The sequence below is a fragment of the Melospiza melodia genome, chromosome Z (assembly GCF_035770615.1).
Source record: "Melospiza melodia melodia isolate bMelMel2 chromosome Z, bMelMel2.pri, whole genome shotgun sequence".
NCBI lineage: Eukaryota > Metazoa > Chordata > Aves > Passeriformes > Passerellidae > Melospiza > Melospiza melodia.
In genome coordinates, this window is record NC_086226.1 from 62140109 (window position 1) to 62153992 (window position 13884).

At 40.0% G+C, this 13884-nt stretch overlaps 1 protein-coding gene across 1 annotated transcript in view; it reads left to right on the forward strand.

Annotated features, from left to right (window-relative positions):
* The window catches only part of LOC134431780 (E3 ubiquitin-protein ligase KCMF1-like), a 45326-nt gene extending 35483 nt beyond the window's left edge, over positions 1-9843 (forward strand). Inside the window, 4 exon segments of the mRNA XM_063179962.1 lie at positions 1857-1958; positions 5737-5911; positions 8011-8293; positions 9208-9843. Coding sequence (XP_063036032.1) covers positions 1857-1958; positions 5737-5911; positions 8011-8293; positions 9208-9469 — 822 coding nt within the window. The 3' untranslated portion in view covers positions 9470-9843.
* Positions 9844-13884: the final 4041 nt, after the last annotated feature.

Below are 13884 nucleotides of genomic sequence, written 5' to 3' on the forward strand. Positions count from 1 at the left end.
GGAGAGAGCTTTTTCTTGCAGTAATGAATGGACAATCTGAGTCAGTCTCAATGTCCCTGTTCATCCTCTAAGATCCCAGTGATTCTTGTTGAGGTTACAGAAGTGTTGACCTAAAGTGGTTACTTTGTATGTAAATGCAGAAGTAGTGCTAATACAAGGACAGTTCTGGAAACTGGCATTGTTCTGTTAGGGGGATTGGCTTAGGCCTTTCATCATTCAGGGTTGCACAATGATTTCTTAATACAAATGCTCATAAATTCAAGAGAAAATTCTGACAACATTTGCCTTTTGTCTGCACCATTCGTTCATGCATGTTATAATTAACAGTGACCTTTAGCTGCGTCACACTTAATCAGTGATCTAGCAGTCTTTGTTGTGGCTCTGTCAGAGCTTATGCTTAACTAAATTGTTGTTTGTGCATAACAGTATTTAGGTAACTCTACCTAGTCAGGAGTTCTTGAAAGTTTAGTTGATATTTAGAATTAGGGCTGGGATACTTTGATTCCTTCTTACTCAATATTCATTATAACCTTTTCCTAACTGATGTTTTTCTGAGGTCTGAGTATATTCACAAATCTTTGTCATGTTAACAAAGACATTTCTGGTGATTTCCTGATTTCTGGAGTGGGCTGTTCTTCTTGTATTGGGTTTCTGCTTCCTCAGAGTAGCTTAAATAAAAGAAGATTGCTTTGATGGTCTTGCATTCTTTTGATATGAGAAGATTAAGCAGCTGTAATGAAGTTTAGGGAATTCACAACTATCTGTCCAATACACATCCATTTCTACACGGTAGCTTTGATAGGTTGGCATAGTTGAGTATTTATTATATTATGCTGTGATAGGATATGCCCTGTAGTGCACTGGCTTGGCATCTGTAGTGGTGAAAAATCTGTGGAGAGAAATGCTGAACATTGAAAATAAAAGGGGAGAAGTTGTAGCAAAAAGCTTTTAAAATGTCTGGTTTTCTTTTCAGAACCGGCCACTAAAATGAAAGTGGAATTAGATGCAGCAGTTCCTGTTGAAAGCTGAGATTTTATAGTAAATTTATTTCAAGACATTGTTCTCACCTCCATGAGAGTACAATAGATGTGTGCTCTTTTATACAGGTGTTCTTAATGCTCATGGTCTTTTGGGACCTACGCTCAACAGCTTAAGTATACACATGAAAAATGAAAGAAAAATGGAAGATGCTGCTGTTTGTGGAGTCATTGAAAGACCAAGTCATAATTATTGCAATAGTAGTGGTGATGTTTGCCTGCTTATTTAACTGTATTTCAGTTCAAAAAACAAAACAAACAGAACCTGCCAACCAAAAACTCTGAAGTGGGGCGGGAAAAACCCCAAAACCGAAGAGAGATCTCAGTACTTGCTCAGAAAATACTGTTGTGGAGAGGAGTATGGAGACCAGCCCTTCTTTGCCAAACCTACACTGCCTGAGTGGGATGGTCTCAGCTTGATACTTAGCAAATATGGGCAGTGTCATTCTGATTCCTCTGCTGGGATGAGTGTCAAGCAGGCAAATAGCATTCCTGTATGATTCAACTCTACTGTCTCTGGCGGAATTGGCATGCAAAAATGCTAACTTTCAAGACATTGCAAATTGATTTTGAGAATCCTAGCTCTGGTTTTCTGAAATACATAATATTCTGAAATTCATAAATTGAAAGATTACTAAATTAATGTCTACACTTCTGTAATTTTTCTGAGTTTATTGAATACGTTGATATCCAGATGTTTGTGAATACCAAAATGTTATTTTAAAGCATAAGAGGCAATGTCTCATGATTGACTGGATAAAAGTTCTGTTTCTTGTAATATTTATAAAGTTGGGTTTTTTCCTCGCTTTGTCATTTCAGATTTGTCCAATATGTGCAGCATTGCCTGGAGGGGATCCGAATCACGTAACAGATGACTTTGCAGCTCATCTTACACTGGAACACAGAGCTCCTAGAGATTTAATATCCTTTCCAATTTGAGGCAAAGAGGCTTGACTGTTTCACCTCGTAGTCACAGTGACTTGGTTTGATTTTTGTAGTCAAAGGCTCATATTCTGGATTTCCTGGAACTTAGGTTGCTAAAGATACGTATATCAAAAATAAAAAGATTTGTCTCCTAGTTTAAAAAAGACAGACTGTGCACAGACTTGTAGGTATACTTGAAAGTGTTTTTACTCTAACAGCAGAAAAATATAGAGGATTTTGACATACAGAGGTTTTTTTCTACTTGCACTGTGTTTCATCCTGCGTCATGATTACTCTTGGTGCTGTTTTACATATCAAGATTCAGTGCTGTATATATTTAGGACATAAAGATGATTCTAGTGTAGCTGCTTGTAGCAAAATATTGTAAAGCTGTTTAACTACTTTCAACACAATGTTTTAATAATTTAATTTTGTAGTGCTACTGACATTTTGTAATACAACTCAGAAAACCTTCAGATTTTCTGGGAAATAGGATGTTGTCCTTCAGTTACCTTAGCAGCCAGTTACAGACATTTATCTGTGCTTGATGGCTGAAGAGCTGTAACTGTTGGGATTCTTTCATCAGTGTTATAGGAATATTTGTCTCCTTTTAAATTTTTTTTTACTCCCTCAGATTAACTGATAAAATATCTTTTGGTTTGGGCTTTTATTTAATGACATGCAAGCTATGTAGCATCCCTACAGTAAGTAATCTCTGAACTATTCATTTGTGTCTCATTTAAACAAACAGAAAAAAAACCACTGCATTATAGCTTTGATAGTGGCTTTTTTGTTCAGAGATTTTTAAAAAGGAACAAAGAATAATGTAAGCTCAGGCAGTTGGAGGGGGAAAAAAATCCAAGCCCTATCAAACAGAGTTAATTAGAGTAATAGAAGGACAACAGCATTTGAGGTGATGGTTCCACTTCAGTTACGATTGTATTTGATTGCGTTTTGAGTTTGTTAGTATTAGCATGGTTTAAGGTCAGGACAGACTAAATGTGCAGGTTAATTACTGTGCAATAATTGGATCAGTATCAAGGAGTTTGGGTTTAGATTGGCTCTGTGAAAGGTGAATAATGAAAAAGTACTACAAAAGTGGGTACAAAGTCAGATGAAAGCAGTTACCTGTACTTGCCTTTCTGAGGGAAAGGAGTAGAGCTCTCAGCACTGGGGAGGAGCAGGGTGCTGAACACGATGGCTCTGGCTGTGGGAGCTTGATCCCAGCCATCCCTGTGGTCCTTAGTAGCCAGGAGACTTGCCATCCTCCCTTTCCAGAAGAAGTAGGATAAGATTGATGAGGGGAGAATATTTTCCAGACCACTGGATCTTTCCTGGCCTTTGGACAGCCTTGGAATGTTGCTTGATGGCTGATGTAGTTTGTGTCATTTTGAGTTGTGCTGATTGTACCAACTCTGAGGTTTTCATAGCACCTGCCTAATTAGGCTTTTTCTAACAAGAATTACATAACTACATAGCAGTGTGCCAGAGTTCTAACTGTGGGCTTCCAACATTGTCTTAACTGTAAGGCAGGAAGTTTAAATTTTCCCAGCTACAGAATGAAATCAGTTTCCTACTGAAAGGTACAAGATACTTAATTAGAATTCAAGCTATTGCTGCATTTTCTCCCCCCTAGTACCAGAAATTCCCCCAGATGACTTTTACTTAGGGAATTTTTGAGCCAGGAAAGACAATCTTTTTTCATATACAGAGTCAGGTTTTCACTATCAGTCATCCCAAAATGGATCTGTTTTGGGAATACATTGCCCATGATTAAAAATTATGCCTGTAGAATTTCCTGCTTGTACTCTATTGTGTTGGTGTCCAGTGTTGTCAAATTTCCAAAACGTGGTAAGAAGTATCTTGAAGTGGCTATTTGACATTGGACTCTACATCATATCCAGCAGCAGGGAGATCTAAGGCAGGAAATAAGGAAGAGAAGATGCCCTTTTTCACTCAGGTTCTGGCAGTGTAGGAGATAAGAACTATGACTCTCTGATACACATTATATTGCTGAATAAGAAGTTGAAGCTGTACAGAACAATTCTTTGCGCCCTGTAATTGCCTTCATGTACAAAAAGGAGATAGAGAAGGCTCTTGACTTGTACTTCTTCTAGAGTAAAAATTTATTTTGCAATTTGAGGTAAGACTTTACTGTTGGATTTACTACAGTTCTGAGAGGTGGCCTTATCCACCAGCTATTAATTAGACATGTTTGGTTATTTTGGGTTTTTGTTTTGTTTCCCTAAAGTTGTCCCAAAACACTGCATGTGTTTCTTACTACAAACCTTGTGCAGCTATTGCAAGGTGTGTCATTTATTCATACAGTCTGTGGGCAACTCTTTAAAACTCAGTTTCTTTCTTTAGCAGGAAAATATCTGAAAATTCATTAAATACATGTTTTCAGCATTAATCATACAAATAGTTCTCACATGACTATTCAGTTTAAATGTTTTGTCACAAGATAATGTTTGCAAAGTCTTTTCTTACTCTAGCATAGCTGGTAAGACTCAAGTGCATGCTTAGCTGTTATTTGAAGAATGACGTTTATCTCAAAACACTTTAAAAGATGTGGTTGGGAAAGACCCCAGAGTCTTGTGTCTCTTGAAAAATCCCCAGATACTGTCCTGTTTTAACATGTTTAGTTATGAAAAGCTTGCAAAACTACATGGGGTCTTTAGTCCATCCAATTTAGCAACTCGAGCAGCACCCAAAATTGGCACACTCAGAGGTGCAAGATGCTCTGTACCTATTACACCCTAAATGTTAAGTTTTACACTGTAGCATAACTAACAGTTTTGAAAGAGGGAAACATTCTGTAAAGTCTTCTTGTAATGGCCAGAAGCTCTCAAGTCATTCCTTTCATGACCTCCCATGATATCATGAGGTTCTGCTCCAAAACTGTGATTTATGAAAAATACATTGGATGCTACCCTTACACAGAAATTGATACCATATGAGTGGTAACCTGGTAACCATACTGTTGTAAAAAACCTAGGAGATGGAGATGTAAGCTAAATTATAATAACACTAAAATAAAATATTTTAAGTCTATGCTATTTCATTTTACACCGGTGAGTAATACTAATGATTTTTAGGAAGAAGCCTTATCTGCACTGTCTTGGAGGATGAATGCTAACAAATTTATGACAAAAATAGTCTTTATTTAAGTTTGTTAATTACTTCAAAATTTATATGAGAACCTATTTAAAAAGTGACACAAAATGCAAGCATGTGATAGGGGGAAGTGGGGGGAAAAAGACAAAGTGAAAAGCATCATTATGATACTGGAATTAGTGATATTTCTTTGGCTGTAAGAAGAAAGGTGAAACAAAGGGATATGATGAATGTGCTGAATACTCCAGAAACCTACAATTTCCTAAAGACTGAAATTTCTTGGATAAATGCATCAAGTACAGAAGTCAAAAGGAATTTGGTAATTATTCTGATAGGAGTTGTAGTAAATGTTTTTACTGGTTTTGATACTTGATGTAAGAATTGGGAAGGGAGAACTGAAGTCCCTGTCTCAGCAGTAAGTTTGGCTGAACATGGATTTGTGTGGGTTTTCATAGAAAAGTTTGATTAAAAAAATTTACCAGATCAGTAAGTCTGACCTGTAGCAGAGCTACAGTGTACCCTAGCTTTGCTTCTGAAGTTGAATCATTACTTTATGAATCAAGAACAGTATACCTGAGTATTTGACCCATCAAATGTCCTTTAGTGGTTGTTCAACACTCAATGCCAAACAGTTGTGTTTTCTTAACTTCTTGTCCACGATGAATCCAGTGGTGTTCGGCATGTACGTAGGATGTTCCACCCAGGCCGGGGTTTGGGAGGCCCCCGCGCTCGTAGATCAAACATGCACTTTACTACCAGTTCCCCTGGTGGGCTTTCGTCTTCTCAGAGTTCGTATTCTCCAAGCAATAGAGAAGCCATGGATCCTATAGCTGGTAAGAGCCGTAACCACAAGTTTTGCTCCACTGTCCTCCTTCCGCAGGGGAAGGAGAATGCAAGGTGGCTGTAGTTGCCCTGCTCTGTGTTGCTGTGAAGCTGCATGTACAAGCACAGCATCCCACAGAGGGGTGAAGAGGGAAAGAGTGTTCTTACTGTCAGCATCAGAAAATAATTAGGCCGTGTCTTTAGGATTCGCAGAAATAACTTGTTTGTTCTATTTTTACCTCTGATGTGAAAATAACTTTTTTTTTACAAAGAAGAAAAAATAGAGGGTGAAGACAACTCTGAAAACAAATACAGTTTCATCTATGGGGAAATGTAAACATTTTAATGCCGTGATCTTTGACCATACCAGTATGTCAGGGAAACCTCAGAATGTCTGCCACAAATCCACCATTACTTCAGATGCAAAGAAGACACAGTGCACAAACTGGAGCTTGCTACTTTTAGGTTGTGACTTCTTCAGGGGGAGGTAGCCAGCCACCTGACTTAATGAGGCATTCCCTCGGGAAGGGGAGCTGTGAATCCACTGCCTCTCGTAATCATGGTCCCCTCTGCCTGCCTTCTGCTGGCTCTGGTTCTGTGCTGGCCTGGTGTGCCCTGATGTAACTCATTAAATTAGCTGTGAAGAAGTAGCCCAGTAAAAGAAAAAAAACAAATTAAGTGAGGTCACAGGTGAGTTTGTTCAAAGAGGATTGAGGCTTCCAGTGCAAGACATTCTCTTTCTTTCACCAGGGCAGCTGCTTCACTTCATTTAAAACATGAGGTGTCTGCTGAAGTTTGTTTTCAGCCTTGCTGGACCTTCCCACTTAGCAGCATTAAGTAGGATAAAATGTCATTCTTCTGCATCTATTCTTTTTTGGTGGAAGATGTGTTTCTGCATTTAGAGCACCCTGAGCTGTGTGTCCATCTTGTTCCTGGACTGTTTTGAGTTCACACCTCTTTCCAAAATACTCTTCCCTATTTTCCAAGCTTTAGAATACAGTGAGAATAAATATATCTTAATCTTGCCTGTGAGTTTTAACATGTCTGCCTTTTTACTGGAGTAATAAATAGGGAAGACCACAGTGATTTTTCTATTTAAATTTATAGCATCTTATAGTTACTTTTCTTAAACATTTTTTCCCTCCCTGTGGCATTCTCCAGTAATAAAAATTTACTTTATGTTGGTGCTGCTATCAGTGTTGTTGAAAATTACTCCACCTCTCTAGTTTGTATTTTGCTTTGTTCCTTACAAAACAGATTGTTTTAGTATGGCTGCATTTTGTTAATGCAATTGAAGTAAAATTGACATGACCTATGTAGTAAGTTTGTAAAGTAGAGCAGAGGGACCAGGAGCAGGATTGTCCCATGTTTCCTCTACCATGGCATCAACTGCAGCAGGTATCTGAGACCAGAAGTACCTTCTGCACAGGGCATAGAAGAGATCCTGCAGTAATGCACTGTGCAGTAACTGGCTGCTAATATTTATTTTAAAAAAACTTGGTGGATAGAATTTGCAAGGAGCATTCCATCCTTCTGAATTGGAAAACTTAGTAACAGACAGAGTTTTTAATTGCTAGGCCTTCTGCATACTTTTTCCAGAAATAAGAATTCATACAGAATGCTTTTGCTGTGAAGCAGTGATTGAATCTATTTTCCTAACTAAATTTCTGTTATTGAATTTGCTGCAGCGCAGCTTCCCTCTGAGATAGTTGCGAAGATGAAGCTTGTGTTTTGAGGGAACACTTGTTAAAAGGAAAAAAAAAGTTGCCATCCAAAGCCAAAATAAAAAAGTTTCTTAGTGGCTCTTTTGGCTTGACGTTTCAGAGGGTGGCTGCAGAGAGCTGTCTTTTGCCAGGCTCTACCTGGCAAAAGATTGGCTCTACTGTTGTTGTCAAGACTTTAAACCTCGTCTTGTCATTTGGACTACATCTGCATAAATTAGTCTTAATCTTTTTGGGCATTAATCTTCACAATCTTCTCTGAGCGTTGTTGGGTTTTGATGTTAGTTGAGAAGAATGGAATTTATGCACTGGAATTCGGGGTGTATTTATTCTGCTGTGTAATGCTTATATAAGATCTTAAGTCATAGAAGCTTTCTCTTCTTTGGCAGAGCTTTTATCCCAGCTATCAGGTGTGAGGCGTTCTGCAGGAGGACAGCTCAACTCCTCTGGCCCTTCTGCTTCTCAGTTACAGCAGCTGCAGATGCAACTGCAGTTGGAACGACAGCATGCACAGGCAGCGAGACAGCAACTGGAGACTGCACGCAATGCAACCAGACGCACCAACACGATCAATGTCAACACCACTATGACACAATCTACAACTACAACCAACACGTCTAACACAGAAAACAGTCAGCAGACTATCCAGAATTCCCAGTTCCTTCTGACAAGGTAATTCGTTCTGTGTATTTACTTGTATTTACCTCTTATAATTTCTGTTTACCTTAGTACTAGTAGAGATAAAGAGCTCAATGAGGCTTATATGTTTGGAGTCAGGCACATGCCTAGGATGCCATTAATTAACAGAATATTTATGTAGTTTAGAAATTTTACTTAGACCCCAGGATTATTTAAAAGAGGACTCACTTCCTGTGTCATCCCAGTTCTTCTAGAACACTGACCACTGACCTGAAATAAAAATATTTTCCACCTCTCCCCTGCCACACTCACTGCAAGCATACTTCTGTTTGTCTGGGATTGTGGAAGAGTGTGGTAATTTTAACAGCTCCTGTGCCTGAATTTGAATCAAGTGGATTTTTATGTAAGTTCAAAATAATGCCATGTGACATCTTTCAATCAGAAGTTCACTTGAGAATCTTAATTAAAGCACCTGCAAGTGTCACAGACTGTGACTTTCAGAATTGGAGTGAGCAGTTTCCTTGCCTTCATCAGGGCATGCAGTGTACCTTAGGAGAAGTGGAATTCCTTCAGTATTTACTTTACACAATGCAGTGATGTGTTTTGTAGCCAATGTGAACTTACAAGTTGATGTGGAGGCATACAATTACATGTCCAGGAAATGGCACCAGCCCTCCCTAAAAGACTCCTTGAATAGCAGGAAACCTCACAAACAGTTTTTGATGTTCCTCTAACTTTGGGCTGCACTGTGAATGCTGTCGCAGCAGCAGAGAAGGGGTGGGTTCTTGAAGGCATGCCTGTTGTACTGAAGTGCTGGACGTGTTGATGGGCAGGTAGGACTGTCCTGAAGGAGCAGTGTCTGAGCACATCTCAGCCTGTTCCTGGTGTCACCAGTGAAAGGGGCTTTCAGCAACTCTCTTGTCTTCTCTTCCCTTGCTGCTGCCCAGGTTGAATGATCCGAAGATGTCAGAAGCAGAGCGTCAGTCAATGGAGAGCGAACGGGCAGACTGCAGCCTGTTTGTTCAGGAGCTTCTATTGTCCACCTTGATGCAGGAAGAAAGTTCCTCCTCAGATGAGGATGAGCGGGGGGAGATTGCAGATTTTGGTGCTATGGGTTGTGTAGATATTATGCCTCTAGATGTTGCTTTAGAAAACCTAAATTTAAAAGAGAGTAATAAAGGAAATGAGCCTCCTCCACCTCCTCTTTGATGACATCCCACTTTGCAGACAATGTCCTCTGTGCTGTATTTGCCAATGAAAGTGGACAACAACTATCTTGGGTTTGTTTTGGTGATTGTAATTTCAGGTCTGTCACTCTTGTTACATTGTGTACATTCAAAAGAAAGAGAGAAAAGATATATATGATAATCATTTCCACTTAACTAATTTTTACTTCTAGCAGGTAAATGTAGGTTGCAGTGCACAGCCAAGGGCTCTGTGTCCTGTACCTTGACATGAAAAAGGCTCTCCTAATACTCCACATTCAAACTGAAGAGGAAAAAAAAATGAAAAATCTCTAATGAAGCTGCTGTGTGTATTTATGAATATTAATGAATAAAAACTGCTTGGATGGTTTACCTTAACTACTGCATGACGTTTTTTGCAGCGTGCATGAGTTTTAGTGACCTTGTCATTTAAAAATTTAAATTCAAGGAGTAAACTATAAAACACAAAGCTTTCCCATTATTCAAAGGTTATGTGATAAAAAAGGTTAGCTCTGAGTAGCAGTTTGTGGCCACAAACAAGCTTTTTAATAATATGTGACAGAATGACATCTTCATGTGCTGTTCCTGCACAGGATGGAAACTCTGCAGTGGGATACATTGTCGTGACCGGGGTGTGGCGTTTTGCTGAATGTGACCCTTATGTTGCCCTCTCAGCTGCCGCCTCAATGTGGAGTTAAACTTCATTTAATGCATCTGTAGGAGACACAACAGTAAGGCCACTGCTGGAAGCTACTGCAAGGGGCTTTTGTGTGCCCTAAAATCAAATGATGTTCACTTTTGTTTAAAGTTTTTCTTTGTTGTGGTTGTTAAAATTTTTTAATTGTTAAATATGTTTTATTCAGGTGTAGACAATTCATATATTCACTGTGTTTCTTTAAAAAAAAAGTTAGCCTGGATCCTATTGTCTTAGTTTAAAAGCCTTTCACAGCCTCAATCATATTTTGAGTTATTTATGTATTTGCTTCATAGTTTGCAGAGACCTGACAGTATCAGGAGAGCTTGAGGATTTGGATTCCCAGACTGTCAGTATATTACAAGAAATTCTTAATGCTAACTTTAGCACCTTTTATTTATTGTTTCCTTTGGTTATTTTTGCTGGTATAAAAAAAGTTGGGGAAAAAAAAGCCTTTTAGTTGAATCATGCCACCTACATGCCTATACTGTTAATCCTACTGGTTTGGAAAAAAGTATGGTGTTCTTGTGCATAGAAATTTATAATAACCCGAAAGGAGGGACAGAAGGGGTATGTTTGGTCTTGGTTTCCTTTCTTTTTTTTTTTTTTTTTTTTGGGGGGGGGGGTGTTTGTTTGTTTGGGGTTTTTTGCTGTTGATTGGGGATTTTTTTTGGTTGGTTGGTTGGGGTTTTTTTGGTGTGTTTTTTTGAATGTAAAGTTAGATTATAAAAGCAAAAGTGCACACAGCTTCTGATGAAAATTTAAACTAGGCTTATATCATAATGATGTCTTTCCAGATCTCTCACCTCACCCCCTCTCTCTTTCTCTGTATCCTCTCATCTCAGCAGCATTGTAGAGTAAACGTAATGACTTAGACACCATGTGGTGTTCTCAGCAGAACTGTGACATGTATGCTAATCCAAAATAACAGCAGGAAAAAAACATCCCTATAGACTGAGTTTAAGTTCCTTCCTCTCTTTTTTTTTTTTTTTAATCATCAAATCTTGATTGTTTTCCTGTAGAGCAGCATTAGCTTTGGTTGGGTTTTTTAAATTTTTTTTTTAGTCTCTGCGACAGAAAAATATACATGCAGCCTCTGGTTACCCTGAGAGTTACCCCCAGCAGGGGACTTTTTTTATTGATTGTTGAAGACTTTCAAAAATTTTTCAAGCTGTAGTTTTTCAAACACATCTTCTGCACATTACAATAAGACACACGGTTCAATAAAGCATTTTCGAGACTGTTGTTCAGTTGATTTTCTTTGGTTTTAATGTATTTTCCAGACAGTTTTGTTCCAGAAATTTCTGCATCTGCCTTTAATTATAACTGTATTTTCCAACACAAAATCAGTTTGTGTACACGTCCTGGGTGTATTAAAATCATATGCTTTGGCAGGTGATGAAGTACATAATCCTAAAGTCTTCACAGGTAGGTGAATTGAAGGCTGCATAGACCAAGATGCATCTAAAACAGGCTCTTCTCAGTGTGGTGGTGTTTTGTATTGGTTAAGGCTGGTCTCTTACATTGCCTGAATTCCAGATGCCACACTCGCTTGGAAGGGGATGCAAGCTGTGTTTGTTTAGAGACTGAATGCACGCTGGCTTGGATTTAAATGTATCCCTGGATGTCATGTAACTTGTACGAATCTTCATTGGTTTGGGAGGCTGTTTGACTTTTTTTTCTATTTTAAGTTTAAAAATGACATGAAATGGCTACTAGGAGGGTATTCCAGTAGTCTGTCAAGTTCTATTGGCAAGAAAGTGTTTTTCCTTCTCAGAGTAAGCTTTGCCAAGGTGGCATTTTTGGGGTATTTCCAAAACATTTATTTTCAGGGTGCTGTGGGCTGCAGTGACTGCAGCCTCCATCAGCTTTGGAGGGGGATCCCACAGGGGAATATTGCCTTTTCCATGGGAGAGGGGGAAAAAAAATCACAAAACAATAAAAAAAAGCACCCCACACCACATCCCAGCATTCAACATGAACAACCCCCTTCCAGGAACAGGAGCCTTAGTGCTCTGCCCTTGCACATTTCCTCGAGTGCAGGGACACCTGTATTGTGACTGTGTCTTCAAAGTCATGTAAAGAAGCACTTTCAAAGGTATCAACAAAAGCAATTTTATAACAAATTTTTAGCATGACTAAGTTCTCTGGCAAGGTTTGCTCTGTTACCAAATAGATAAAGCACACAAAGGAGAACTGGACTAGAATCAATCTGGAGTGACACACAACCGAGATGGGGATGCAAAAGGGTGAGGATGGAGAATATAAGGATGCAGAAGGGGAAGGGAGACCCTCCACGGAGTCACAGATTTCACAACAGACCCCTTACCAAACCTACCCTTGGAATTGCTCAGTCCTTTATGTCTAAAGGATTTGGCAGCACTTAATCACTGACTCATTTAACTGATTCTGTAAGATTTACCATAACCACAACAGTAACTAAATTTTGAATTTAAGATGGCAGCATTGATGCTCCACTTGCTATAAAGTGTTGAAGTCAGTTTTCACACCTGCACACAGACACAGGCATGTATACATTCAAATATTCCTCTGTGTGTGTGTGCATATTACAAAGCCCCTGTTTAAAGCTCCCCCAGAGCTGAGTGAAATGCACACCTGGGATGCCTTTGCATCTCTCAGTGCGCAAAGGCTTCAGCCTCGAGGAGGGGGTACCAGCCCAGGCCCCACTGTCAGCTTGAGTCCCAAACCTGTGGGTTGATGAGCACCAAGAGGCACATCCTGCTCCAAGGGACATGCGGGCACAGCCCCTGGGGGCGTGGGACTTCAAAGGGCCGCCCGTGGGACCCCTGCTCATTGGGTTGTGAGATGCTCGGCTTTAGTCTCCCATCAGATTCCATCCTGGACTCAATCAAGGTCAGTAATTTTCCTCAAAAGTCCAGTAATGATTATTATTTCACTCCAGCTGTGATTCACACAAAAACAAATTTCCAAGGGTATTAATTAGAAAACGAGTTTGTTGGGCCACGCATTCCAGGAACAGGGAGTGTTACTCATAGGCTGAAGGAGACCGTCATGGTGCATGTGCGGGAGAGGATGTGCCCCACCACAGGCGGGTTCCAGCCGCGGTGCCCTGCGTGCTGCTCTCTGTGCTGTGTGCGCTGCGCTGTCCTGCCAGGCGGCAGTCCCCTGCTGGGGGGCTGCTATCCTGGGATCGCGGATGTTCTCCCGAGCCCTTTCCCGCACAGTCAGAGTGCCGGGTTCCGTGCTGCTGAGGGCGCCACAGGGCCGTTGTTGGGGGTGGGGCACTCAGAAAGGCATACAGCCATTCCAGTATTTGTATGTTAAAGTGGTAGGGAAAACGGTGGAACAGTGGAGTTGAAGTCCCCGGAAAGTTTTCAGGTATCAGTGTGGTCTGTCTGTAACTTCTGATCTGCTTTAATAAGAGATCTGGGTTGGTTTTTTGGAACCTTTTAAATGTTTTCGTCAAAGACAAAGAAAGGCCCTTGCACATGGTGGTGTGATAAACATGGAAAATGCATCCACCATCCACAATGTTTTACTTGTGACTGCCTTAATCAATTCCCTGGCACTGGGGGTTGGGGGAGTTTCCATCCTCTGCTCAGGTTGGGTTTCTGTCTTTGCACAGAGTTGTGCTCCTGTTAAGTTTACAGTTTATAGTTTGGTGCAGAAACCAAACATCCAGATGTGTGCACAGCTGCAGCTTTGAGCAGCTGCTGTGAGGGCCTGAAGGTCATTTCCTATTA